The following is a 24,817-nucleotide window of genomic DNA, read 5'->3' as shown; positions in this document are numbered from 1 at the left end:
TCCAGGGCTCTTTCCAATTCAACATCCCCCAGCATCAGACAGGTGCCCAATAAATATTTAATCAGTTACATAAATGAACTTGGCCGTGGGCCCTGCGTGGAACCTTCTGGCTGTCACTGCCTTCCTCAGGCCCATCTCTCCCAGCACAGGCACAGCTGGACTAGGCAGGGGAGAGTCTACCCGCCACCCTGGGAAGCGTGTCTCGGTTATTATCCTACCCTCGGCCAAACCACACAGAGCACACTTGTCATCGGTCATAAAATCAAGCTGCTCTTTAAAAAGAAAGAAAGAGCACCTGCCCCTATTACTTATCTCCGGGGAGGCACCCCCTCCCCTGTCCCCACTGAGCCGGCTCTGCACAGCACGAAGAAATATTTCCTTTTATTTGCTCTAAATTTACTGTCCAGTAATTTTTCTGTTCTCATTTTATGCGACAGGCAACCAAGCGATTTTCTCCCAACCCCCCTTTTAAAAAAAATCTCAACCACCCCTATAAATCGCCACTGACACCTTCTCTCCACTCCTAAAAAGAAAAATCACCCAGCTTTGGTGGCCTTCGCTGGGGACTGGCTCCTCTCCTCGAGGCCTTCAGAGCCCCCCCCCCTTCGGTCAGAGGGTGAGTTCCGGTGCTGCCTGGAGGGGGGGGGACAGAGCACAGCCCCACCTTGGCCTGAGGCCCGGTTCGTCCCCTGAAAATTCGACCGTCTCTAATGCATGTCTGCCCTGTGCCGTGCTGTCTGAGGAGGGGGTGGAGGACAAGGCGGAAATGAAGAGGAGATAGCCACGGGTCTCCAGCGCTGACAGCCTAGGTCGTGGTGGGGGTGGGGTGCGGGGGACTCTCAAACGCGACATATTAAGTCTGTAGAGTGCTTGGTGGGGTGGGGAGGCAGGCTCTCCACGAGGGTCTAAGGTGGCTGGATGAGTCCCATCTGGGCAGCTGTTGAGTGGAGAGGGTGGTGCCGGCCATGGCAGGCCTGGCAGAGGAACTCAAGCATGGCAGGCGGGTCTCAGAGCAGCACCTGGGCTGCCAAGTCAGGGCGTGGCCTCGACAGGGAGTCTGGGCTTTGCTCTCAGCGACTGGGCTGTCAGTGGTTCCTGGGGAGGTGCTCTGGGGAGTGCAGACATCAGCAGCGAGGGGCCTGCATGCGGGAGCGAGTCAAAGGTTTGGAAACAGGAGGCTTCAGGGGGTAGAGGCAGCGACTCGGGCAGCCCGGAATCGCCTGCTCACATAGCTGGGTCAGAAGCCAGAACTGGGCGCCTGCAGAAGGGCTGGGCCCAGCGGAGGCCCGAGAAGGGAGGGGAGACGCTCTGCTGGGCGTTCCGGGCAGCCTCTCACTGTGTGTGTGCGCCCCGGGATACACGTCCACCTCTCTGTACCTCAGTGTCCGTGGGGTGCTGCGGGGGGAGCTGACAAGTTATTGCGCTAAAACGGGGTCTGGCACAGAGCACACACAGAAGAAATGCTACCGTGTTCACCCTGCTTAACAGAAGAGGCAGCTGAAAGAGGGTAAATAACTTGCCCCAAGTCATAGAGCTAGAAGGGGCAAGGCCGTGCTCAAGGGCACATTAGCCACTCCCTGAGCGGGCGCCAGAGGGCGCCCCAGCCTCGGGACGGACAGCCGTGGACCTCTGCTCGCTAACACGCGCACGGTGGCGGGGGGCACGACGCCTGCTGTTGCAGGGTGAGCTGCCTGCCGCACACATACCTAGCAGGAACGACAGTCGAGGCTGAAATCCGTGCCTCCTCACTCGCTGTGCAGTGAGCTTTCAGATGCAATCTAACTTTATTGAAGCAGGATATTTACTGTGCCTGCTTTCCCAAATCCACAGTCCTCCAGCGCCAGCACCCACTATGATAATTCCGCGTTCCTACAGCTGGACAAAGGTAACATGGCTGTAGAGACAGGGGGACCCTTGGCGATTCAGGGTGGGAGAGGCTAAACAGAGCTGCTTTGTACAGGATGCATCACGTTTTCATCAGATGATGGGGTTGCAGGGAGAGGACACGCAGAGGCAACAGTGTGTGCCAAGGCACAGAGGCCAACAGTGTGTGCCAAGGCACAGAGGCCAACGGTCTGAAAGAGAAAAGTGTGCCTGGGAATGAGAAGTAGGGAGGGGAGGATGAGGCTGAGGCCATGAACTAGGACTGTGGGTGGGGAGGGAGGCAGACACCGTCAAGGCTCCCTAAGTCTGTTGCTCATGAGACCCCCTCAGGCCCAGGGGAGGGAAGCCAGCACCAGGCCCCCGCTGCCCTAGGAAGGTGGCCCTGCCCAGGGCCTGGCACCAAGGCAGCAGGGGTCAGGAAGGGGGTTCTAATGAAGTTAGAGATTGACATGATCTCATTCGACGATGAGTCCTGTTCTCTCCCTGGGGCTAGGCCCCAGGGAGCCACACACCCCAATTAGGGGGTGCCATTCGTCCATCTTATAGGAGCTTCCAGGGTGTGTGGTTCACGTGGGCACACACACAGCTGGGCCCCCCGCGGCCTTGAGGCAGCTGCCTTGTGCGCAGTGGACAGCGTCCCCTCGCCCTACTTTCTGCCTCCCTCCACCTCCCCAGGCTCTGGGGCCCCACCAGCTGTCACGTGCACTGTTGGGACGGGCTAGGTTTCCCCAGGAACTGGTCTAAGGGGGTGGGAGGGAGGTTGGGGTGAGATGAGGTATGGGGACTGGACCCAGCACCCCTTGTCATGACTTCCTTGACCAGTCATGGGGCCACCCTGGGGTGGTGGGGACTTGTCTGTCCCCCTGGGCCTGGCTGACCAGTCTCATCTCTTGGCACAGAGGCACAGAGCTTCGGCCTGCTTGATCCCAAACTCTGCTACCTGCTGGATGGGATCCTCTTCATCTACGGCGTCATTGTCACTGCCTTGTTCCTGAGAGCGAAGGTGGGTACCCCTGGGCTCTAGGGGAAGGGTGCGTGTGCCCCCACTCCGCACGTTCAGAGGGGCCTTGGTCTGGGAAAGTCCAAGCGTGGGTGGTGCCTGTGGGTTGGTATCCATGGGCAATGCAGGGACCAGCCCCGTGTGCACACGGGTGGGCTGGGAAGGTAGGGGACCCAGAGGACAGAGGGACAGAGCTGGAGGGAGAGCCTGGTGCCTGGCTCCTTAGCAAGGAGCTTTGATGCATCACATCAAGGCGTCCCAGGGCCCACGCTCCCCGAGGCTAAGTGGGAGGGCTGGCCCAGAGCAGGGTCTCAGCTGCTGCCTTGCAGAGCCTGGATTTCTTGGAGGGGAGGCGGCTGGGGGCCACCGCGCTGTGCTAAAAGGAGCCTGGGGCCCCGCCCAGGGGCCCTGCCCATCCTTCTTTTGGATTTGGGACTTTGGCAGAAGATTTTATTTGAAAAGCAGAGCTGTACTGCTCTTCTTTTTAAAAGTTTGAACAGCGCCGCCCAGAGGATCTGTCGGGTGAGAGGCAGTGCCCTGACCTGTGAGACCGGGCAGTTTCTCTGGCTGAGATGGCCTGAACTGACGGAAGAGCGGACTCGTGTGCACGTGGGCAGGGCCTCAGGACCCTAAGCCAGCGCCACACGATGACGCGTGCAAGCCCCTGCCCCAGGGGTCAAGATGGGAGTGGGATCTTGGGCACCTGCCGTCCATCTTAGCATTGTCCTCCGAGCCCCGGGGGGGAAGGGCCTGGAGAATATTCCTGTGGACCCGACGCCGGCCTCGTGGTGCTCCCCACAAGGGCGCTGCCTGGGGAGTGACCAGCTGCCCTGGGGTCAGCGCGGGGCTGCACCGTGGCTCAGAAAAGGGGCTGTCCCGCCGCCACTCACAAGGGCCACCCCAGCAAGCAGGGCGAGGCTGCCGGCCTGGTTGCCCCGCGCGGTCACTCATGCTCTGTTGTCCCCTCTTACAGTTCAGCCGGAGCGAGGATGCCCCCACGCACCAGCAGGGCCCCAACCAAGTCTACAACGTAAGTTGGCCTCTGCCATGGATCCTGTGGGGAGAAGGGCCACCTACTGCTGGACGCAGGCCACGCAGGCCGGGGCTGGGTCGCAGGTCTGGGCTATCGCCATCAACCCTGTGACTGCATCTCTCGGGCTCAGGGTTCTCCCGGGGGAAAAACCGGGACAGTAATTGCACCTGCCTCGTGGGGGCGCTGTGAGGCTGCCGCGCTTCCAGGACTTGCTTCTGGAAAGGACCTACTAGGCGCAGTGCTCCCGGGAGCCCCTCCGCCAGGGCGCTCGGCCCGGAGTGGAGGCCCTTTGCTGCGGCGGCGGCGGCGGGGACTCCCTGTGCAATGGACTTTGGTCGAATTGATCACTGCCCCGTCCCCATGGTAACGCACGTCCTCTGAGATGTTCTCTGGGATGCTGGTATCCGGGGGATTTACCGCCTTCACCCCAGTCCCAGCTCTTTTCTCTGAGAGCCACCACCCAAGGGGGACTTGCGGTCCAGCTGGCCCGTCCGCCCAGGGCCTCGCAGTCACTGACGCTCTCCTGTCTGTTTTAGGAGCTCAATCTAGGACGGAGAGAGGAGTATGACGTTTTGAATAAGAGGGGCGGCTATGACCCTGAGATGGGAGGGAAACAGGTAGGACATTCTTCTGTGTGTGTGTGTGTGTGTGTGTGTGTGTGTGTGTGTGTGGCGGGGGGGGCGGTCCTCAGGGCCAGCACACTCTGCCACTCTACTTGACCCTAACATGTAAGGGGCCTGGGCCATTAGACACAGATGGAGGCCCCGTTTGCTGCAAACCCCCTTCTCTTCCTTCCCGCTGGGCTCTGGTCTGCGTCACAAGGGTCTCCTGTGCCTGAGTGTGGCACCTGGCCCTCACGTCTAAGCTCCCCTACCCCCTCTCACACTGCTCCATGGCCACCCTGAAATGCACTAACTGTGGCACCATCTGCTCCCGGGAGGACAAACCTGGTGAAAAGGTTCACACGAGGCCACCGGGCAAGGGATTCTGGGTCCCAGGGACCCCTTTGAGCATGGGTGGGCCCCAGGCAGCTCTGTCCTCTTGACTGTAGACTCTGCCTCTGTGGGCTGGGGAGCAGCAGGATGGGGCCAGAGGAGTTGCCTCTGAAGAGTGGGGCTCAGCGCAAAGGCCTGGCCGCCCAGGTTTTGGGGTGGTCCTGCCTGACACTGCCAATGGCCCTTGATGTTTTCGGTCACAGCTGTTCATCTGGCCCCTGCAGGCTCTCTGAGCCCCGGGCCGGGCAAGCTGTTGCTGGAGTGAGTCGGATAGGAGACACCGTTGGTTTCCTTGTACCCTGTCTCCCACCCCAAGTTCTCCAGCCTCAACCCTTCTCCCCTCTCCTTGACTGGAGTAGAAGGGGTGGGGGGGGGAAAGACAGGTCGAAGGACCTGCCGAGCAGCGGCTGGCCTGGCTCCCATCAAGGGTACTCAGTGCCTTTCATGTTCAGCCTCAAATCCCACTTGTCAGCTCGTGTATATTTGCAAGGGGACAGACAGGCCATTAGCAGACATCCCGAGGCCTGCCCTCAGCAAGGCTGGGCTGAGGAGGCCTTGCGGGGAGGTAAAGGGGACGTCACCGAGCTGTGAGGGCCCCAGAGTGCCCAGGCAGGGCTGCGGGAGTGAAGGGAGGGCGCAGGCTGGTGGGGGAGCCCACAGGGCGGGAAGAGGGAACGCGGCCACCGCCCAGCCTGGACTTGTGTTTGTCCACCTCTAACTCTCCTGTCTCTCCCAGCAGAGGAGGAAGAACCCTCATGACGGCGTGTACAACGTGAGTAGAGGAGGGCGCACTGCCCCGCAGGGTTTGGCGGGAAGGGGAACGCTGGGGGCGGTCCGGTGAGGGCTTTGCTCCACACCCCAGGGTCCCTGCCTTCCTCGCATTTAAAGGCTCAGGGTCTTGCTGCCTGCAGCGGCTGCTTATAGGAAGGCCCATCAGTCCCCTCCCCTCCCTCAGCCGGAGGCAGCTAGCTGCTGCAGGTCCCCGGTCAGCCTGGGCGGGGCCAGGGGTCCCATGTCAGGCTGGTCGGCCTCTATGGGGCCCCTGTTCCTAGTGGCTGGAGTCTTCTCCCGAGTGTCGACTCTGGTGGGAAGGTCCACCTCAGCATTCTGGCGTGGATCTGATGTTTGCAGACCCTCAGTGTGGGTCTGCCGCTTAGAGGACCCCTGTGGGGGTGACCTCCTGCAGAGAGGGCCTTGCCTGTTTCCTCTGTAGTCGCTTGACAAGTTGCTCAAATACATGGCTCTGGGGCCCCAGGTGAGCCCTGGCGTTGCCCAGCATCCGTGGCCTTGGGCTGGAATGCTGCATCTTACCTTTCGGATCCTAACCTGTGCCTCAGAGCTCAGGGCAAGGAGCTGGCAGCTGGGACAGGAGTCCAGGGGCCTGAGGAGGAGGGCGGGGCTGGAGCTGGTGGCTGGCAGGGGTGTTTGTGTGAATAAAGCCTGGAGCCTTGACTGTGGGAGCCCCCACCAACTTGTGAATCTAGATGCTTCCTCTAGGAGGGGAGCCTCAGTTGGTGAAAACAGTGTCCCCCGCCCTCTTCCTATCCAGGCGCTGCAAAAAGACAAGATGGCGGAGGCCTATAGCGAGATTGGCACGAAAGGGGAGGTGTGTATTGCTTTCTTAACTCCCAAGGACTGGGTGGTGGCGTTGGGGTGTGGATGCTCCCAAGGCGACCCTCATGAGCTTCCAGATCCGCCTGCCATAGGTCCCGTTCCCATCCAACCTGGCATCGCCGGCAAAAGCCATGCAGTGACCGGCGGAGGCAAGGGCTAGTCCAGCTCCGACCCACTTGAGGGCACATAAGACACTAAGGCTGATGAAGAGCCAAGTCTAGATTCTAAGATGGCCCAAGCTTTGCAAAAGCTGGTCAGATCGGTCACCGTTACTACCAATAATTATCAGGTGTGTGATATGTGTTCAGTGCTCGGGACCGCAGAGCCCCTTGTTCATAAGTGACTGAGAATTTCCGAATGGTGACATCAGAGCACTGGCCCTTCTGAGCAGGGTGTGTGTCCACCACACCGGCCTGGTCAGGGCTTTGCCAGTTAGGCAGTCTCATTTAATTTCCACAATAACCCGATGAGAAACGTGTGCCCTGCTGGGTACAGGGGGCTATATGACTCACCCAAGGTGGCACAGCTAGTAAATAGGAAACCAGGATGTGACTGGGCTCTACAGCCAGGTTTGTGACCACTGTGGAGCTGCCACTCCCAGCGAGCGGTTTGGGTGACTAGCCAAGAATTTCAAGGGCTGGAAGGAAGCCCGTTTATGCCAGCTGCGGGCATCGTGGCCAGCTCCCGTGTGGCCCAGACCCTAGGACTCTGACGTCTGAGGATCCTTGAGAGCAGAGCAAACCTGGGCCCTGACGGAGGCCTGAGGACCCTTGTCCCCTGGGGGCAGGAGTGCTGGCTGGGAGACAGGCACCTCCGACTGAGTGGGGGCCCCTCTAGTGGGGGCCCTTGAGCAGGATGGCGACTGTGGACCCCCTGACTGAACTCTTTCCTTGTCTACCCCATAGAACCAGCGCCGGAGAGGCAAGGGGCATGATGGTCTTTACCAGGTAAGAGTGACGGAGGGCTCTGGGTGGCACCATCCACACAGAGGCGCGGTCAGGCTCCCCCTCCGGCATGCTGGCGGCACCGGCTTCGGCCAACAGCTGGGCAGGTCAAGCCTGGGGCTCCCGTTCAGGCCCATGGCGGCTCCTCCTTTAGCCCGCCGAGCACATGACTTGGTCCCAACACAGGGGCCGGGGGAGCCCCAGGCACTGGCCACAGCTGTGCCGTCTGGCCCAAAGGGCAGATGTCGGCAGCGGACGCCACACAGCCACGTCCAGCCTCTTCTTCCACTGCTCTGGGCCCTGGCAGAAGCCTTGCTCTGCCTCGTATCCTCAGATCCAGCAAGATGGCAGGATGGGCGGGAAGATCGAAGGAAAAAAAAAATCAAGAAAAATAAGAACTTTGAAAACGCTGTAGTCAGGTGCCTGGTTTATGCGAATCAGTGGGAATAATGATGCAAACAGGCACAGCCAACCCTAACGTGGGGCCCCGCGGGTGTCCCTTCGCTCTCTGGCCACCCTGGGCTCCTCCCAGCTCGCTTGCTCCACTCACACCAGTGGGGTGGGCTGCCTGGCTTCCCTGAGTTCAGAGCGATGTCACAAGGGCCCCAGAATGTGGCTGCTCATCTGCCTCCTGGACCTGGGAGGGAGGCGTTCCGGGGAGACTGGGACCCGCCTGCCTGTTCCCTGACCAAGACCAGAGCTGTAGTCGCGTGGCCTGGGAGGAGCCACCCTCCCTGTGACAAGTCGTCTGGCGGAAGGGAAGTTGGCTAGGCCTAAGCTCTGCAGTGCCCAGCACTTGGAAGCAGGGAGAGTTCAGTTGGAAAGGAATTGCAGCAAGGCCACGCTCGGCAGGGACAAACCATCTTGCCTGAGGCACGAGGGGATGGTAGTTCCTGGGTCTCTGGAGGCGGTGGATGGTCCCAGGCCGTGCTGCGGTCACCTGTTGACCTCTGGGGAGCTCAGGCCCACACGGGGCTCCTGACCTGCTCGTCTTCTCTGATTTTTCACCAGGGGCTTAGCCCGGCCACCAAGGACACCTACGATGCCCTCCACATGCAGGCGTTGCCCCCTCGCTAGCACAGTACCGCGGGGGTTCCACCCCACACGGGCCAGACCTGCAGACGCCCCGATTGTCACAGACCCAGGAAAAAGCATTTCCAACCCAGTTCGCCCGTATTTGTGCACCAGCAAAGTATTCCTCTTTAGGAGTAGGATGCTTCAAGTTGTACCATTTGGTCCTATCCAGTCCCAAACTGTCAGACAGGAAATGTCCGGCCTGGGCGCTGTGAGGGAGTGTGTCCCTAGGGGTATTGCCCAGTCCTCAAGGGGCCCGTTGTGAGTGCGGCTTGTCCTCGGTCTCGTTTGCTGGGGACGGTGGCTCTTACCTGGGAGGCGGGCACACCCCTCACAGCCCACTGTTAAGTCTGTGTTTTGTCAAGTCCCCCAACGTCAGCACCCACCTGATCGTCTGTACTGTTCTACCGTTATTTGAATGGCTTGGCTTCTGCTGTAAATTTGGCTTCTGCCATTCACTGGCCCCTCATTTCTCTGGAGCTTGTAATCCTCTGGAAGGTCTGGGCAGAGGCAAGATGGGCCGAGCCCCACAGGTGTGCAGCAGGCAGGGGTAGGGCGTGCGAGCGGGGGTGGAGCCCCGCCAGAGCCCCGGGGCAGGACCAGCCCTCCTGTCTCAGCAGCCCTCCCACAGGAAAGAGTTTGTGCGCCAGGCACGCCGGGGCCCGAAAGACGAACACGCCAGCTCCCGCCCTCACGGGGCTCACATCCTCATGAAGGGAGTGACAGGCAGCAAGGCCTGAGAGCAAGACAAAGCCATCATCGTGAACACCTGGAAGTTAGACCCCAGGACAACGGCAGGACGGAAAGGCCCAGCCGACGGATGGGAACGCTGCTGTGTAATCGGAGGGCTCGGGGCCTGGCTGCTCTGCTCTGCTCTGCTTGGTTTTAATTTATGCTGGTTTGCTAAGGCCTTACTCTTTGCATAATAAACGCTTTGGTGAAAATGCCGCGTTGCTCTGAGCTTTATTTCGGCTATAAGCCTGTGATGGTCCTTTAGTCCTCAGGAGAAAAGCTTGCTGCCTCTCAGTGGCAGTGACACTGCCCCTTCTCAGGACAGGGTGGTTCCTTGGCGCCCGGGAGAGCACAGGGGCATCCAGTGGCCCAGGGTGCTGCCGTAGGGGTGGTGTCCGGGCCGGTGGGTACAGTGCTAGTCGTGGTACAGGGCGTGGGGCGGCCGAGCCGGGCCTCACATGGGAGGGGAAGGGGCCTGGCGCGCAGGGCTCACGGCATCGCGCCTGGCTTGTGGGGTGAGGAAGGTGAGCGGGAGACGGGCCACAGCGCCTTCGTGTATCAGGCAGAGGGTATCCAAGGGAACAAGCAGCCACTGTGGCTCAGCACGAGCCTCAGGACAGGACGTCTGGGGAGCATGGGAGGTGACAGAGGTCTTGAGGTCTTCTTCGCTCGCCAAAGCTGGCCGTGTCCTCAGCAGCATTTGCTCTAACTGCAGTGGCTGTAAAGAAGCCCTAACTCATCAATCCTCCAACGAACGTTGGGTAAAGGCTTTGAAATCAGTGGTTTCGTTATCCAGAAAAGACGTCTGAGCCACGGCTGTTAAAAGCCCTGTGTGTCTGGGATTCCAACAGGCATGACACGCACCGCTGCCAGGCCCGCCACAGCTCACGGCGACACGGGGAGGGGTTCCATCTGTAACCCGGCCTCACAGAGGACTTCAACTCCATGCAACAAACTTGCACCCAGCACTCACCTAGCCTGTGCCCAGCACTTGGCCATCTGCCAGGGAGGATGGAGCAGTAGCATGTATCATCCCAGTTAGGGACTTAAAAATTCTGTCACTGGTTTTCAGCCGCACCGTCTACAAGAGCATAGCAGAGTCCAGACACACACAGGACGCGTGGGTGAAAGCAAGTGGTGGTGGTGGTGGGGCAAGGAGCCCTGTGCCCAGCGATTCTGGGGCTCCTGAGGCACCTGTGGGCTGAACGGTATGTGTGAAGTGTCCACATAACTGACACGACGCCTTCAAAGGAACCCAAACAATGTGAAAACACTTGGAAAATGGTTTAATGATGTTTTACAACAGAAATGAACTGTACAGTTACAGTTAAGTTTAATATATATAAAAAATTACAGCAGACAAATGCACCTACACAAAATCTACCACTTCATTCTGATTCACTGTCACCTACAGCCCCTGCAGGCAGCCCCAGGGGGGGTCACAGAAAGGGCACTTTTAAAGAGACAGCACCGCTCCAATTCCCCACCACCTCCGTAGGCCTCAGGAGGCATCCGCTAGTCCCCCCCACCCCCCCCCAACATAAAGTTGCTTGTGTTTTCCAGGGGTCCAGATAACAAGGTCCCGAACTCCGAGCTATCGGCCGATTCTTACAAAATATTCCTATCAAAGGGGAAAGGCTAGCCAGGCGCTCTGGGGCAGCGAGGCTACAGGACAGCCGCCCAGGCTGCAAAGACATCTAAGGGGAGATGTAAAAGGGCTCCCCACAAACTACTCAGGAGTCGTCACTGCCTCATTAAAGCTGCTGGGCCATTTCATTTTGGAAAGAATCATTTACACCACATCTTAAGTTTCCACAAAAGAGAACGCAAACTCACATTTTACAGTTAAGTCCATAAAACAAAGCTCTGGGAGGCCCGGGCCAGTCCCCCCTGTGTCCCTCCCTCAACAACAGTGGAAAAACACCCCTGAATCGATATTAAAAATAAAAATTAAAAAACAAAAAACCAAGGAAGAAAAAGGTGGGGAGTTAAGATATTTAAAGACAGAGAAAGAAAACACCTTTAGAAAAACACAATCACTGTCTTTAAAACAAAACAGAACCCCGGCTGGGAACAGTATCAGCGAATGAGAGCTCCGATCGGACCTGGCCGAAGTTTATTACTGAATAGTATGTACACTTAGAACGTTTTCATTTTCTTTTTTATTATGAACACCTAGGCAGTGAAAACTGTTATGTTAATACATACAGAGACACACCCAAAACATACAAAAATACTATTATTTCAAACTACTAAGAATAGGACAGTTCAGTTATTTTCATGCTATGAGTTTAAGAGCATTACACTCAAACAAACAAGAAGTTAAACGACATTTTTTTTTTAATATCCCAGAAATATACCAAAATATACATCTAAGCTTTGGAATTACTGAGGTTAGACTAATGCAAGTGCTGGGTAATCGTACTTATTACACGAGTCTAAGGTTCTGCAGGAAAGAAATTATCTTTGGTATGTTCATCAGGCTAATATTATTAACATTGGAATTTTGCTTTGGGATAGAGCTTGTATGACCCTAGAACCAAACCCCCCACCCCAGTCAACTGAGATTAAAAAGATCCATGTAAAAAGTTCCTTCATTTGCACCCCCCCCCACCCCCCGAGTTAAAAAGTCACAGGCATCTACCTAGCACAAAAGGTTGTGAAATCGATGCATAGTTGCACGTTGCGCTGCAGGAAGGAGACCAGCTACAGGAAGGACATGGAAAGCGTGACACTCGTTCTGCACGTTTGCTCACAAACAGGACAGCCACCTCCAAGCAGTTCCAGTACAGGAAGAGAGAGAAAAGGCTAGAGGGCCCCGCGGCGCGCCCACCGCCACGGCCCAGAGGTGGAAGCTCCCAGCAGAGCAGCCAAGCCTGCGCCAGCGCCTTCAGCTTCCCCGCTGTGGTGTCCGCAGGCCAGCGGCAGCCCCCCACCTTCCTCGCCCCTGTGCCCCGCCCCTGCGGTGACGGGCTGGCTGCGGTGGTGGGGTGCTGTCTACTGTTTTGGAAAATCTGAAATGCCAGTTTGCTCCACGGCAGGCTCGCGAGTTGGCGCGAGCATGCACCTCGGCCACACCTGCAGAGAGCGGACCCACCGGGGCCACCGCCCCGTCCGGCCTCCTCTGGATGCCAGGACGCCACAGGCTGGGGGACGCTGAAGACTTCCCTTTTCTTTGGTTTGTTTGTTTTGAGTTTATACAATCATTAAGAAATCTTTGGTTTTGGCTGGAAATTTAAAAAACAAAACAAAACAAAACAAAGAAACCGCCCTCCCTGGCAAAGAGCAGCAGTATGAGTGAGGACCTGGCCAAGCTTTTGCGACACTGGAGTGGGGACTGGAGGTTAAGGGGCTACATTCAAAGAAAAGGTGAAAGGGCTGGGGGTGCAGCTTCTAGAGAGCCCACTGGATACAAGATTGTCAAATAATAATAATATTAATAACAATAAAAACTTAAATATTTGGATATTTTTGGTCACGTCAAAGGAAAAAAAGTGAAATGGTGTGCAGCAGTCAGCGTCAAGGAGCCTCTTGGGTGTCTTCCCTTCCACCCCCAGTCCTGAAGGTCACAGGACCCACCAGGGACAGGAGCTGCTGTGTGGCCAGCAGTCAGGACGGCGGTGGACGGGTGGGGGTGTGGGCAGCGGGCCAGCCCCACAGGTGGGTGGGGAGCAGACGCTAGGAGACCTGCGAAGACCCCTTGGGACGAAAGACAGACAATTGCAATTTGCCCTCGGTTTGCAGTAGCTTTCAAGCAGCGACATTCAGAGGCTTTGGGAGGTGCCACCCCAGGTTACAGGTCCTGTGATGCTATAGGCCAGAGCGCAACGTGGGGGAGGGGGGGCGGGCTTGGCCACTCTGTAGGGCTGAGAGTTAAAGCAAGTTACTCAGTCACGAGTTCGAATGAGGTATACGACAGCTGCTGGATGTGCGTGGGGGACCCCACACTTATCACCTAGCCGTTGCTACTAGCACAGATGAAGGAGTCGGACTCCGGCCAGTGTGCAGGGGGCGCCTCCTTGGACAGTGGGACCGCTCTGCACTGGCGCGCTAGAGCAGAGTAAGAAGCTGGAGAGCTGGCTGTCTCTCCCCTTCACCTGAGCTCAGGGGACATGCCGTTTCGATGGCAGAAAGCCACTCTCGCCAAGTGGCTGCGAAGTCTTCGCTCCCTCCTGCTTGACCCCTCCCAGCTTTGCAGTTTCACAAACCGCCAGGCTGGCACTGGGCACCCCACGATTAGGAAACGTGTGCCTTCTGCAGAACCAAAGACAGGGCGCCCCCGCCCACCGAAACTCCAGCCCTTCCTAACAGAACTGTCATTTTGGCTTCTGAAAGTGCATTGCATTTTCTGCCATGTGGTTCAGGCTGCGAGGTGCTGAGGGCTAGGTGGGAGCGCACTGCCGGGTCTCTACTGGCTCCACTCTTCCCACCGAGGGAGACCCGGCCGTCAAGCCAGGTCTGGCTGTCTTGTTTTACTCAGCACTGCCGGCTGTCTGCCTGCAGACTTGGGGATGTGCGGTTACAACTCAAGGTCCGAAAGAAGCCTTCGGCACAATGATGAGGAAGTAACAGAGAAAACATGGGGGGACTTGGCAGCAGACCCCGATGTTTGCAGGAAATTAGCTTTGGGTCCTGAGCTCTCTGACAGGGTCTTGGGTTTGACCTGGAAGGTGGCGCTGGGTGGCAGAGCCACTCAGGGACACAGAATCGTCACGGGCAGCTTGCTTCCCCAAGCCAGGGAGTCTCACTTCCATGCTCAAAGCGGCGTCCCTTGGACACACCTGTTTTCCTGTAACTTTTGTTTCAAGTGCTTCCACCTTCAGTGTCCCTGTTACCTGCTTACAGACCGTCTAGCGTTTAGAGAAGTCACACAATATTAACACCACATATTCAGCATGGCAGAACAAGACTATTAGGAAAGCTTTCACCAAGCTCTGCACCCTGTTTTCTTGATGGAGCATTAAGAGAGCAATATATTCCTTTTCCTGCCCTTCCTTTCTGAGTCGCATCAACAGTACATCACAAGAACGAACTACTCAGCTCCCTGGAGCCCACGTGCAAGAACATCCTGGAACAAGACAGCTCCATGGCAGCGGAAAGGAAGGTGTCTTGGTTTTCCATGTAACCCTGCTCTTGAAAATGCTTATCCTTTACAAGTGACAGAACAGATAGCACATCTAAATATCTTCTGGACTCAAACAAGCTGTACTGATCAGAAAGGGAGATAAGAAAAGAATCCCACTGCCCTCTTTTGCCCTCCCCACAATTTCCCAGCAATTCCGAGATCATGGCTACACCGTGTCACTGTCTTTACACAGCCAGCAGAGTGAGACTAAATGAGTCGTTCTTCCAAAGCCAGGGTGACCAGCAAGCCTTCCTTCAGAAAGTGGGGAAGGTGGGGGAAGGTGGGAGAAAGAGAAAAGGGACAAAGGTAAAGCTTTCCCCAATTTCAGCTTTTGCTCCTGTTCAGAAAGCAGAAGGACAAACAGTGACATGGCAGTGTCTTTGGTATCCAAACCAAACCCCACTTCAGTTCTGTGAGACGGATCGTTTATTACAAAACAGCCTTTTGGAGATGCGGCCGATTCCCGAACTCGGTAGCCACGAGGGTCTGCCCAGGCACGGGCACGGAGGGGACATGAGCGTCCCCTGAACTGCGTCATTTCCCAGTCGCCCTACCCCCCTTCGTCTCAGCAGCCGACCAGTTCCCTCAGGTCACACCTCACCACAGGTGTGAGTGAGGCGAGCAGGTCAGCTCTCAACTTCTTGGTTTGGTTTTTCTGCTGTTGCATTTTTTTTTATCTAAACAGTTAGCCTTGTACGAGAAAAGGAGGTCAGGGTTTCCAATGCTGTGTTACTAGCACATCACCCAACATGACAGCGGGCAGCAGGAAGAGCCTGTTTTGCTTTAGTTTTCCTAGACTAAGACGCATCAGTCGCTCAGCTCTCCTTTTCTCTCCAAATCAAACGCTGCATGTCTAGCTCTGCCTCTGTTTCTCAACCCGGCACCCAGACACTCGCACATTCATTCTTTGCCTAAGCAGAAGCTCTTACGTAAGAGGTAACAATCGTTAGGGTGGCCTGGTGGGTCTGGACCACTTGTGTGTCTGTCGCCTGCACGTCACCACAGTGTGCTGTAGGTCAGACCACAGAGAGGCCAACAGACCCAAACCCAGTCACAGGGACCATCAAGTTTCCTTTGGCAAGACAGATATAAGGAAAAACCAACCCCCACGAGCAACGATGTCCTTCTAACATAATCCCCTCCCTCACCCCAACCCTCCCTAACCCTATAAATTGTAACCTATAAACAGGATCCCAAACACATACAGCATCAGTCACGTTCATCAGTCATAATAAACATCAGTTCAACTAAGTGCTATAGCTAGTATTATTTCCACTATTTATAAAGTTTTCCCCTTTCATTATTTATTTGGTTTGTAGTTTAAAACCAGCTCTGCAACAATGCTAAACTATGCTGAGGTATTTGATGAAGGTGCCAGGAGCCAGCTGTTACCCACCAGCGTTATTTATCCTCACGGGTTAAGGTCTCACCATTCAGAGAGAAAAGGAGGGAGGAGAGGAGGTCCAGATTAGACTCAAGGCAAGGTTCGCCCAAGGGCGCTGCTTTTAGCAGACAAGGAAGTGCTTCATGAGGACGGCAGGAAGAAAGCAAGTCACACCCACGTGGAAATGTGGCTGTGACGAGGGCAGCTCTGAGAAAAGTCATCCCGCCCTTTCCAACGCCTCGCTGGGGTCTCCCATGTTCTCTTTGGATGAAGAAAAGGAGGCGGAACAGCCGTGTCAGCCTTTGACGATGACAGCACGTTGCCTGCTCATTCCACCCCCGTCACACTGTGTGTCCCATCCACGCAAACCTGTAATAATGGCTGATCTCAGTTAGGCCTCTTGAAGGAATGGCAAAGGATGTTTTCCCTTCTCAAAAGTGAAGGGAAATGCTAAGAAAGATTAACCATTTTATTAAGTGTCGTCCTCAAAATGTTTTCAGACTGGAAATGGCCTCACAATGGTCAGGACATCCCACAAACAACGTTACACTGAACGCTTTTCACACATGGACAAAAAGGAACTCCTCATGGTTATGATCAAATTGACCTACCGATTCACGCCCACTTGAAAAATTTTAAATTTCAGGTCTTTGGTCTTCAAGTTTTCGGCTCTAATAAACATGGTTTGAAGACTAAAACTTCAGATGCTGCCTCAATGAGAAAGTATGTGACCGAAGTCCCACAAGGAATCGCTCCGGTGCTCAGGCTCTCAGGGGACTGTGGGCTCCGGAGGTGCAGACAGACCTCTGGGCCCCAGGGCCGCGGCAGCCCTCAGGCCCACACCGTGGGGGCACGCCGCAAGCTGGCTTTCCCGTCACCACCCACCAGATGCTCAGGACCTGCTGACCTCCCTGTCAACACTTCTCCCTTTTCTTCCTATCTCACCGATTTTACTTTTTTCTTGGTAAAGCAAGTTTTGTGAGGATGGCATGCTTTGGGATGACAACGTTAGATTGTGAAGTACAAAGAATTTCTTCTGTAAGACATGTGTTCATTACACACAGATTGCAATGTTGACTATCAGGATTTATACCTTTAAAAAAAAATCTACATTAATTTCCATATTTGCAACTGCACCCAGCTTTCCCAGCAATTTAAATAGAAAACTTAATGTTAAAGATTGGGCTGAATTTAAATATTGTATCAAGCAAATATCTGTGCTTCTGGATAATATAGGCAAGGTTTTCCCTACCTTCCTTCCCAAATAAATGAGGGATAAGAGGACAAAATAACATAAAAAAAGGAGGTATAATTGTGCTTTTTTCTCCCATGACAATGAATTATGTAGAACAAACTGGCAAGAAAATCTCACTAAAAATCTTTTAATTAGTCTTATTTTCCCTTTTAAAAAATTGTGAATTTCTAATAATGCTATCATGAAGTACAAATAGGTATGGTCTTACATAAATGACATCTGGGTTCCTTTGGTTCCATTTCTCTAACAATAAGCTGAGTAAATTGGGATGGTACTGACCTTTCTTATCAAATAAATAAAAGGGAGTGTGTAATGGGCATGAACAATCTATATAATTCTAAAGAGCTGCCTATATAACTTCAGAAACATTTAAGCTAACACAGCACTCAACTTATTTCTTACATCAGGGACAATTACGGTTCCTGTGAGAAGCCCTTCCTGCTCTGTCCTTCAGATTTACGCAGGGCACAAGTCGGTTCATGGCCAAGCCACACCGCTCGTGATAAGCAGGGTTCAAACATTACATTCGCCCTCCCTGGGAGGCCCATTACCATGGGCAAATATGTATCGCTACAAATGCATTTTGGATCAGTCTTTGGTTTAACGTGTTAACCAAATTCAGGGATGAAATAAAACTTGCATAAACGCTAAGGGGGAAAAAAAGAACGCTACAATGAAATGTGATGACCTATCTGGCCTTCCTCTTAGAAATGCAGAAAGTCTACCAAACGTCTCTTTTTGGTCAAACAGCACCCCCTAAACTTCCAGACTCCCATATGTGGTATCTAAAAGCTAAGAGTACCTAGCTTAGGAGGTTCATTCAATTCAGAAAGCATTTCTTGAGATGATAAAAAAGATGACAGAAAGTAACGAAGGACTAAAAGCTGAGTCATGAGGCCACACGATCAGCAGGACGTCTAGGGACGGCGAGTGGGAGCCGAGTTTCGGCCACACACCATCAACAAGCTGCTTTAGCGTCTCATGTGTCCTGGTATGGATGTACCTTCCATTTCACACCTTGTGTTTAAGGAAGAGGAAAAAAAGAAAAAAATTTAAGTTCCCTTTGTCTAAGGATTTATTTCTTTTAAAGACAGGGTCTTTTTTTTTTTTTTTTTGCTAGTTTAAGTTTTATCCTCATCAAGCGATTCCCCCGCAGAATTCCCTTTCCCAAATCGATGAGCGACAGGCCGGGAACAGAGCTGTTATTTAAGTTAGTATTGTTTTAAACACTAACGTCTGTTGCTGAATCTTACTTGGGAGAAGGAGCAACTTTTGAACCACAAAGGAAAACAAACAAACTCAGCCTTTCCTTGCCCTTCCTCTTAATCCATTGGGCTGGAGTCCTTGGGACTCTCCACTTCCTTTGGTAGCAATTTTGGGAAATTCATGCCATCACCTCTAAGCCAGTATTTCCCTCCCTGAATCCTGCCTCCGAACTCACCACTCCCAAGGGAGGGACTCATAACCCTGGGCAGCTGCAGTATGATTGACAGTCCTAAAACCATTCGCACAGACTAAAGTTGGAGATGTCAAGTCAGGATAAAAGATTCAATTTAACTATATCAGGCAAACAGCGGGATGAGAAAAGTTAGTAACTGACACTGCCATTCTATTTACAACCATACTAAATAAACTTAAAAATCAAGTTAAGGTCTGCCCAGACGATAGTACAATTTACCAACATAAAAGATTAAAACAAGCAGCAACTTTTATATAAAATTAATAAAGACAATGAAAAAAGAAATTGTCAGTAGCATCTAACTCCTCAATGTGTCTGAACCGCACGTTATAAACTAGTCCATTAGTACAGCAGCTTGCTAAAAATTGACTTTGGTTCAAGCTTAGTTAAAAAAAAAACAACATAAAAAAACACACCACACATAAAAAAGGTGGATGGACATTTGTTAGTCTCCCTGCTTGCAGTTCACTGATTTTGGAGGATTTGGGGGAAGGCGAAGAGTGAGAAGAGGACACTGAGGGTGGTAATTAAATACTCTGTCAAATAGAAGGGGAAGGCAGAAGAGACAACAGAAAAATCCACACGGGGTCCGAACTGCTTCTGGCCTTGTAACATTAACGTGCCTGTCTCCCGTGGACGACCGCACACAAAGACGGGCACTGTGTCTGTCACCGCCTCCCCGCTGTGAAGACACGTGCACAGAAACCCGAGCCTCTGCAGACGGCAGAGCAGCGAGAAGAGCAGGAACTTAGGTGCTCTCGCAGCCCCCCCACCGCTCAGAGGGCAGGTGCAGCCACGGGACCCCGGGGGGAGAGGTGAGCAAGCGCCCACAGACACGGGACAGGAGCCTTCGACTCCACACGGGAGGGGGCTCAGATGAGCTGCACTGCGGCGATCCAGTCTTTGGGGACATTTTTTGGTACAGATGCTATAATAATAGTACATTGGCAAAAAGCGGAATCTAATTTCCAAGTTACCCTCATTCTTCTTCATCTACTTTCATCAACTTTTCCTTTTCTTGGGCTCATTTAGAGTCTAGAAACACCCTGAAAACAATCACAGAAGCTCATCCCTTTCCACACTGACTAGAGATGTTACTGCCATTCGGCCTACCTAGCATCACTGACAGACCAAGGGGACACTTGAGGCGTGTGCAAAGTTCCTGCTCAAAGGCCTTCAAAGGCTCTCACGTCCATGGCCGGCTAGGGCGTGGCTTCTCCGGTCAGAGGACCAGGGGCCTCAGGGTGAGAGGGGTGCATAAGCCGCCTGGCGAAAAGGGAGTCTGTGGCCAGAGGGACAGGTAGGGACCTCAGACTCTTCTCATCGCACTGCTTTGGGTGATCAGGAACCAATGGAACAGTCTAGTAGAGTTCCTTTAGAAAGCGAAGGAGGGAAACGTTCCCAGCTTCAACGAGTTGATTTGTTCTTTGCCAAGTAAGTGAAAGGAAGTCCGGGCGAGAAACTTCCACCCAATGGAACAGACACACACACACACCAACAGTAGGAGCATTTCTCAGGGTAAGAAGTCAGGAGAGCCACCAGTCAGGCGTCTGCAGTAGTCTTTGCTCTTCGGAGCCAAGCCCGGCCCAGGCGCAGGCTGGGCGCAGGCCAGTTGGGGGTGGGGTGAGAGCTAGTTCAGCAGGGACTCCTTCCTACACAGAAGCGCTCCGAAGGCACCGCCTGACGGGCGTGGTGGAGTGGGGCTGTCCGCACACACTGCCTTCGGCGTCTGCAGCGAGCCTCTTGCATAAGGGGCAAAAGAAGCTAATTTTCTAGCACCTCTGTGAGGGTCATCAAGGGTGAGGAAACCAGCAAGAACATCCCCGCAGTGAAGAAGGTGAGTTCCCCGTGACCCCAAATCCCCCTCCCCCCCAGCGTGGGGGCTCACTGAACTAGGATCCAGGAGCAAGAGATAAACATGTCCAAACTCTCTATAAAACAATAACAACGACGACAGTGACAGAGATACAGTAACACGGGCCTGCCTACATTGTACCAGTTAAGAAAGGAACCCCCAACACAATTGATACGATTATAAACACCTTCTTAGGACTTAATGGCCTGTACAACAGACCCATAAAAATGATTTTTTTTAAGAATAAAAGAAATCAAGACAAACGAGAAATCCCCTTCCTCTATCAGAATTGGTAACCCACCTTGACTTGTCATCGTGACTGCTGGAAATGAGAAGTAGTCCTTTCACTTATTTTTTTGTTTTTCATTTTTTGTTTCTGCTTTTTTTTTTTTTTTAATTTTTGGTTAGAAAGTTCTCCAGTCCATGAAGCATCCTGAAAAGACAGTGTTTTATTACAAAATTAGGCAAACGTTGTCCCGTCTCCATCCTTCCTCTCGGCATGTGTTGTGTCTTCTCTCCTTGTCTCCCTTGCACCATGGCAAGAGGAAGCCAATGGTGTCTTCAGTCTCGGCCCGGCCGGCAGCCCGCCCAGCCCCGCTCACTGGGCCTTGGAGGCGGTGGTGGTGGTGGAGGCCGCCCCGCTGGCCGAAGCCACCGTGAACAGAGAGTTCTGCATGGACTCGGCGGACGTGGAGCTGGCGTGAAGGCTGGCCACCGGCCCAGAGCTCCCCGCGGCGGCAGAGACCAAGCTGACCGGGTTGCTGGTGAGCAGAGAGAGGTTCTGTGGGTTCAGGAACAGAGGGGCAGTCACGATGTTGGGGGCTCCTCCCGCATTGGCAAATACCAGGTTCCCAGTTGCATCCAGGGACGTTATTGGAAGAGAGCCACCAGAAGCCAGAGCTGCAGACAAAACCCCCCAAAACAGGCAGGAAGGAGAGCGTTAGTATCATCCCGGAGAGGCCCCGAAACACATCTAATGTACTGTTTTCTTACAGCCCAGCTGTAGAAAGTGCAGCCCTTAGTTCATTTTTTTTCCTTAATCACAGTACTATGTATATTGTCACCAACTCAAGTTGACTCATAATTTTGAAAGAGCCTAAAGGACTGAGAAATCTAACTCATGAGCATGAGCAGGACAGGGAGGGGAGTTAAGAACTGTCTAATGGATCTGCCACACTGCTATCTGGAATCTCAATTTTATTTCATTTACTTAGAAGTATTAAATTCAGTAATTTTATTTTCAATGAAGATTGCTGATTTTAAATTCCATTCAAAAGACAAACTAGCTACAATGATTAAAGCATTACGATGTAGTTAGCTTTTGTCAAACCAATCGGCATTATTAAAAATTTGAGCACTTTATAGTATGATACATGGGATGAAAAGCCTTGCCTTTCAAAGGCTTTAATTCTAAAATAAATTATGTTACCAAATAAAGTATAAGGTATGATTAATTTTTCACTTCCTGAGGCAAAACACTTGATGACCAGGGCGTGTACAGCGGGGCATGGCGAGTCTATGGCAGGAGAACAGGTGTGGTAAGGGACAGGCCGTGGGGGGGGGCACCGCAGGTAGGACCTGCTTTAACGTGTGAGGGTTTTTCTAAGACACTGTTGCTTTTCCTCGGAAGGCATTACCAAATTTTCTTTAAAATAATCAGGTACTCTCAATTGTTACATTTTCCTGTTATCTGACAACTCCCACCATCTCCCCACACATATAACCACACTCCTACTCGTAGATTTGAGGGTTTCTCTACTGGCTTTAAAAAGCTGGCTGATTGCTTACGTAACATATGAAGCAAGCCAGAGGACCTAGAGGGAATGGCCCTGACTTTGGACCCGACTGTAGAGTCCACAGCAGTGAGGCCTGGTGCTCCCTACGATTCTGAGCCTCCGGGCTGAGGGTCACGGCCGCTCTAGACCTGCCCAGACCTCCTGCGAGACACTCAGGTGTGCCCTGGGGGAAGCATTTTGCCTTTGCAGCCTCGCTACAGCCCAGGACACATCCTACTGCAGGAGAAAAGAGATTTGTCACAAATCTTACTCCAAAAAGAAATCCTTGGATAACAAGAGCTTTACAGATTTAACCATCACTTTCACATGTGTGATTCGGTCAATGCAAAATTCAACGTGATGGAAGGTGATCGAGGTCGTCCTGATTTGTCAGGAACTAATATTCTCTGTAACCTGCTGTAGAAATATCATCCATGAAACATTAATCCGAACTTGGCTAGCAGCTTGTTTTTGGCCCCAAGAACTGTCACTTAAGAACAGACTATTTTAAGAAAAAACATTCTCTGATTGACACAGGGTGCCACCCAGACCGCTTCCAGGCACATCATGGCACCTCCGACAGAGTCCGGCAAGGCACAGCCTGGATTCAGGCTCACTGGAGACAGGGTGCACGCCGAGGCCAGAAGGGGCGCATCCGGGCTTGGAAAAGGATTAGAGCCCAAGGGAATATGAGCTCTGCAAAGACGGGGATACACCAAGGGCAGACCTAACGGGATTAGAAGTGCCCTGGAAGTCTGCGCGACGTGCTCTAATGTACTTCATTACAGGACCTTCTCATGTGGCTCCTCGGGTGGACTGTGACTGGGGAACTTCACCTGGTCGAGTGTACCTAGCAGTGGGTCTTGGGTGACTACTGGGACAAGCTCAGTGGGGTGGGGGTGAAGGGGGTGGGGGGAATCCTGCCCCAAGTCTGTTCACAGGAGAAGGTGGGCCTGGTTTCTTACAATACACCACCCACGTATCCTTCCTGTCCTAACTCGCAGACTCACACCTACACTGTTCTACAAAGCTTTTTCACACGGACATTTTCTTGGTCCTCAAGTTAGCATTATCAATTCAACTCTCCCACCCCCATCACCCTCACCTCTGGCAAAGCAGGTTTCCTCCATTAAAAGACAAAAAAGAGGTAAGGCAGGAAAAAATTCCTACTGACCTTGAATGGTCGCCAGTGTACTGTTGCTCATCAGAGCCGGGCTGAGAGCACCGCCCAGGGTCCCTGGATTGAGGCTGAGTAAGGCACCTCTGCAAAAGAGCGTCACCTTATTACCATGTGGACACGTCTGTCGGTTTGACAAAATATGCAAGGGATAAGGAAAAGGACAACACAGCTGGGGACTATATGGCAATCTCTCTCCTTCTTCTTCTCTGACGTGCTTTGCCTGGTGCCTCTGAGTTACTGCTCTCCCTGAAGTTCCCTGCGCAGAGCCAGGCTGTGACCTGCACAGACGCTCAATGTGCGCTGGCATTTCTGACTTTTCCTTGCATTATTTCATTCTCTTTTTTCCAAAAAAAGAGAACAATGCCAGAGACAGGAATATATTTACAAAGTGATTCTTACATGTTTGATAATCCAAACCTGGGACTCTTATTACTAGAATCTCATTTAAGTCTGAGGATGAGAAAGCAGTCAGCTGAGAGAGCTGAACAGGGGAAGCGTAACAGGGCCCGGGACCTGGGCTTTCTCCCGGCCCATCCCTCAGGCATGGCAGTGCTCGGTGTCTTCACCTGGAAATAAAGGTATGACTTACTGCACTGCCAGGGGGTTAAGACACTTACGTCTAGTATAACCAAGGTCCTGAGCTGCCAGAAAGCAACTCATTTCGAAGAGATAAAGGCTTGAAAGGGTTCTATTGGGCTGTCGGAAAAGTCATGACGCATTTTTGCAATGAAAAACAAGAACTACATCATGACTTTTCCGACAACCCAATACTTTGTTTTTCACATTTAAGATGGTGATGAAAAGTCTCCCCTACAGGTAATCCCAGGGATGCCCTCCTACTGTTCTCTCAGGGCGAATAAGATGAGAAGGCCCCTTACCCAGCGGCAAACTGTGAGGGCGCCATTAGGCCTGGGTTGAGTCCTGCGGCGGCGGCCATGGCAGCAAGACTGGCATTTGCTGGCAACTGGGCAGCTCCCTGGAGGGCGGCAGCTGCTGCTGTTTGCAACCCTGATGCTGTCACCATCACCTGGCTGGTCCCGAGAGGAGAGGGCAGAGGAGTGGAGGTGGTCTGTGTTGTGCTGGTCTCACTGGCACTCGACGCCTCGGAGGTCGAGGCCGAGGCAGAAGGGGAGGGACTCAGAGACGGGGAAGTGACTGCTGAGGAGGCCGGAGGCGCTGTGGAGATCACGGTCGCAGTGTTGTTGGAGGTGGTGTCTGTAGTGCCTGAAATGAGGACCCGGTGATAAAGGGAGAGCCTGCAAATGCTTCTGAAGGAATGGTGGCGTGATTCGCTGGAATGAGTGGACTAGTGAACCTACCGCCCAGCACCTCTAAATAGGCCCTTCTTTATTAACCTCGCTGAGTGTTTCCATGGAAGATTAACCACAAAAAAAAAACCATTTTAGAACCAAAGCTTAGAAAAGAATGAACTATAGGGTGTTGGATTAGAAGTGGAGGTATTGGTATGAACTCACAGATTTTAATAAAAGTAGACAGCTCAATTAAAA

The 24,817-nt window shown here is 53.2% G+C and overlaps 2 protein-coding genes across 4 annotated transcripts in view; one reads left to right on the top strand and one right to left on the bottom strand.

Annotated features, from left to right (window-relative positions):
* Positions 1-9,475, top strand: part of CD247 (CD247 molecule) — an 88,649-nt gene extending 79,174 nt beyond the window's left edge. The window contains exons 1-8 of one of the 3 annotated variants that reach the window (XM_019646729.1): positions 1,026-1,162; positions 2,784-2,887; positions 3,858-3,914; positions 4,454-4,534; positions 5,649-5,684; positions 6,462-6,518; positions 7,432-7,473; positions 8,482-9,475. In XM_019646729.1, coding sequence (XP_019502274.1) covers positions 1,144-1,162; positions 2,784-2,887; positions 3,858-3,914; positions 4,454-4,534; positions 5,649-5,684; positions 6,462-6,518; positions 7,432-7,473; positions 8,482-8,547 — 462 coding nt within the window. In that variant the 5' untranslated portion in view covers positions 1,026-1,143 and the 3' untranslated portion in view covers positions 8,548-9,475. Of the gene's footprint in view, positions 1-1,025; positions 1,163-2,783; positions 2,888-3,857; positions 3,915-4,453; positions 4,535-5,648; positions 5,685-6,461; positions 6,519-7,431; positions 7,474-8,481 lie in introns of those variants that run through there. The other 2 variants (XM_019646719.1, XM_019646708.1) reach the window with 2 other exon arrangements.
* A 1,944-nt stretch (positions 9,476-11,419) lies between these two features.
* Positions 11,420-24,817, bottom strand: part of POU2F1 (POU class 2 homeobox 1) — an 86,206-nt gene continuing 72,808 nt past the window's right edge. The window contains exons 11-13 of the mRNA XM_019646906.1: positions 24,188-24,615; positions 23,304-23,392; positions 11,420-21,254 (exon numbers count right to left, since the gene is read on the bottom strand). Coding sequence (XP_019502451.1) covers positions 20,953-21,254; positions 23,304-23,392; positions 24,188-24,615 — 819 coding nt within the window. The 3' untranslated portion in view covers positions 11,420-20,952. The remainder of the gene's footprint in view (positions 21,255-23,303; positions 23,393-24,187; positions 24,616-24,817) is intronic.

This window comes from Hipposideros armiger, unplaced genomic scaffold (genome assembly GCF_001890085.2).
Source record: "Hipposideros armiger isolate ML-2016 unplaced genomic scaffold, ASM189008v1 scaffold_6, whole genome shotgun sequence".
In the NCBI taxonomy this organism is placed as follows: domain Eukaryota; kingdom Metazoa; phylum Chordata; class Mammalia; order Chiroptera; family Hipposideridae; genus Hipposideros; species Hipposideros armiger.
This window is presented reverse-complemented; position numbering and strand designations above follow the sequence as displayed.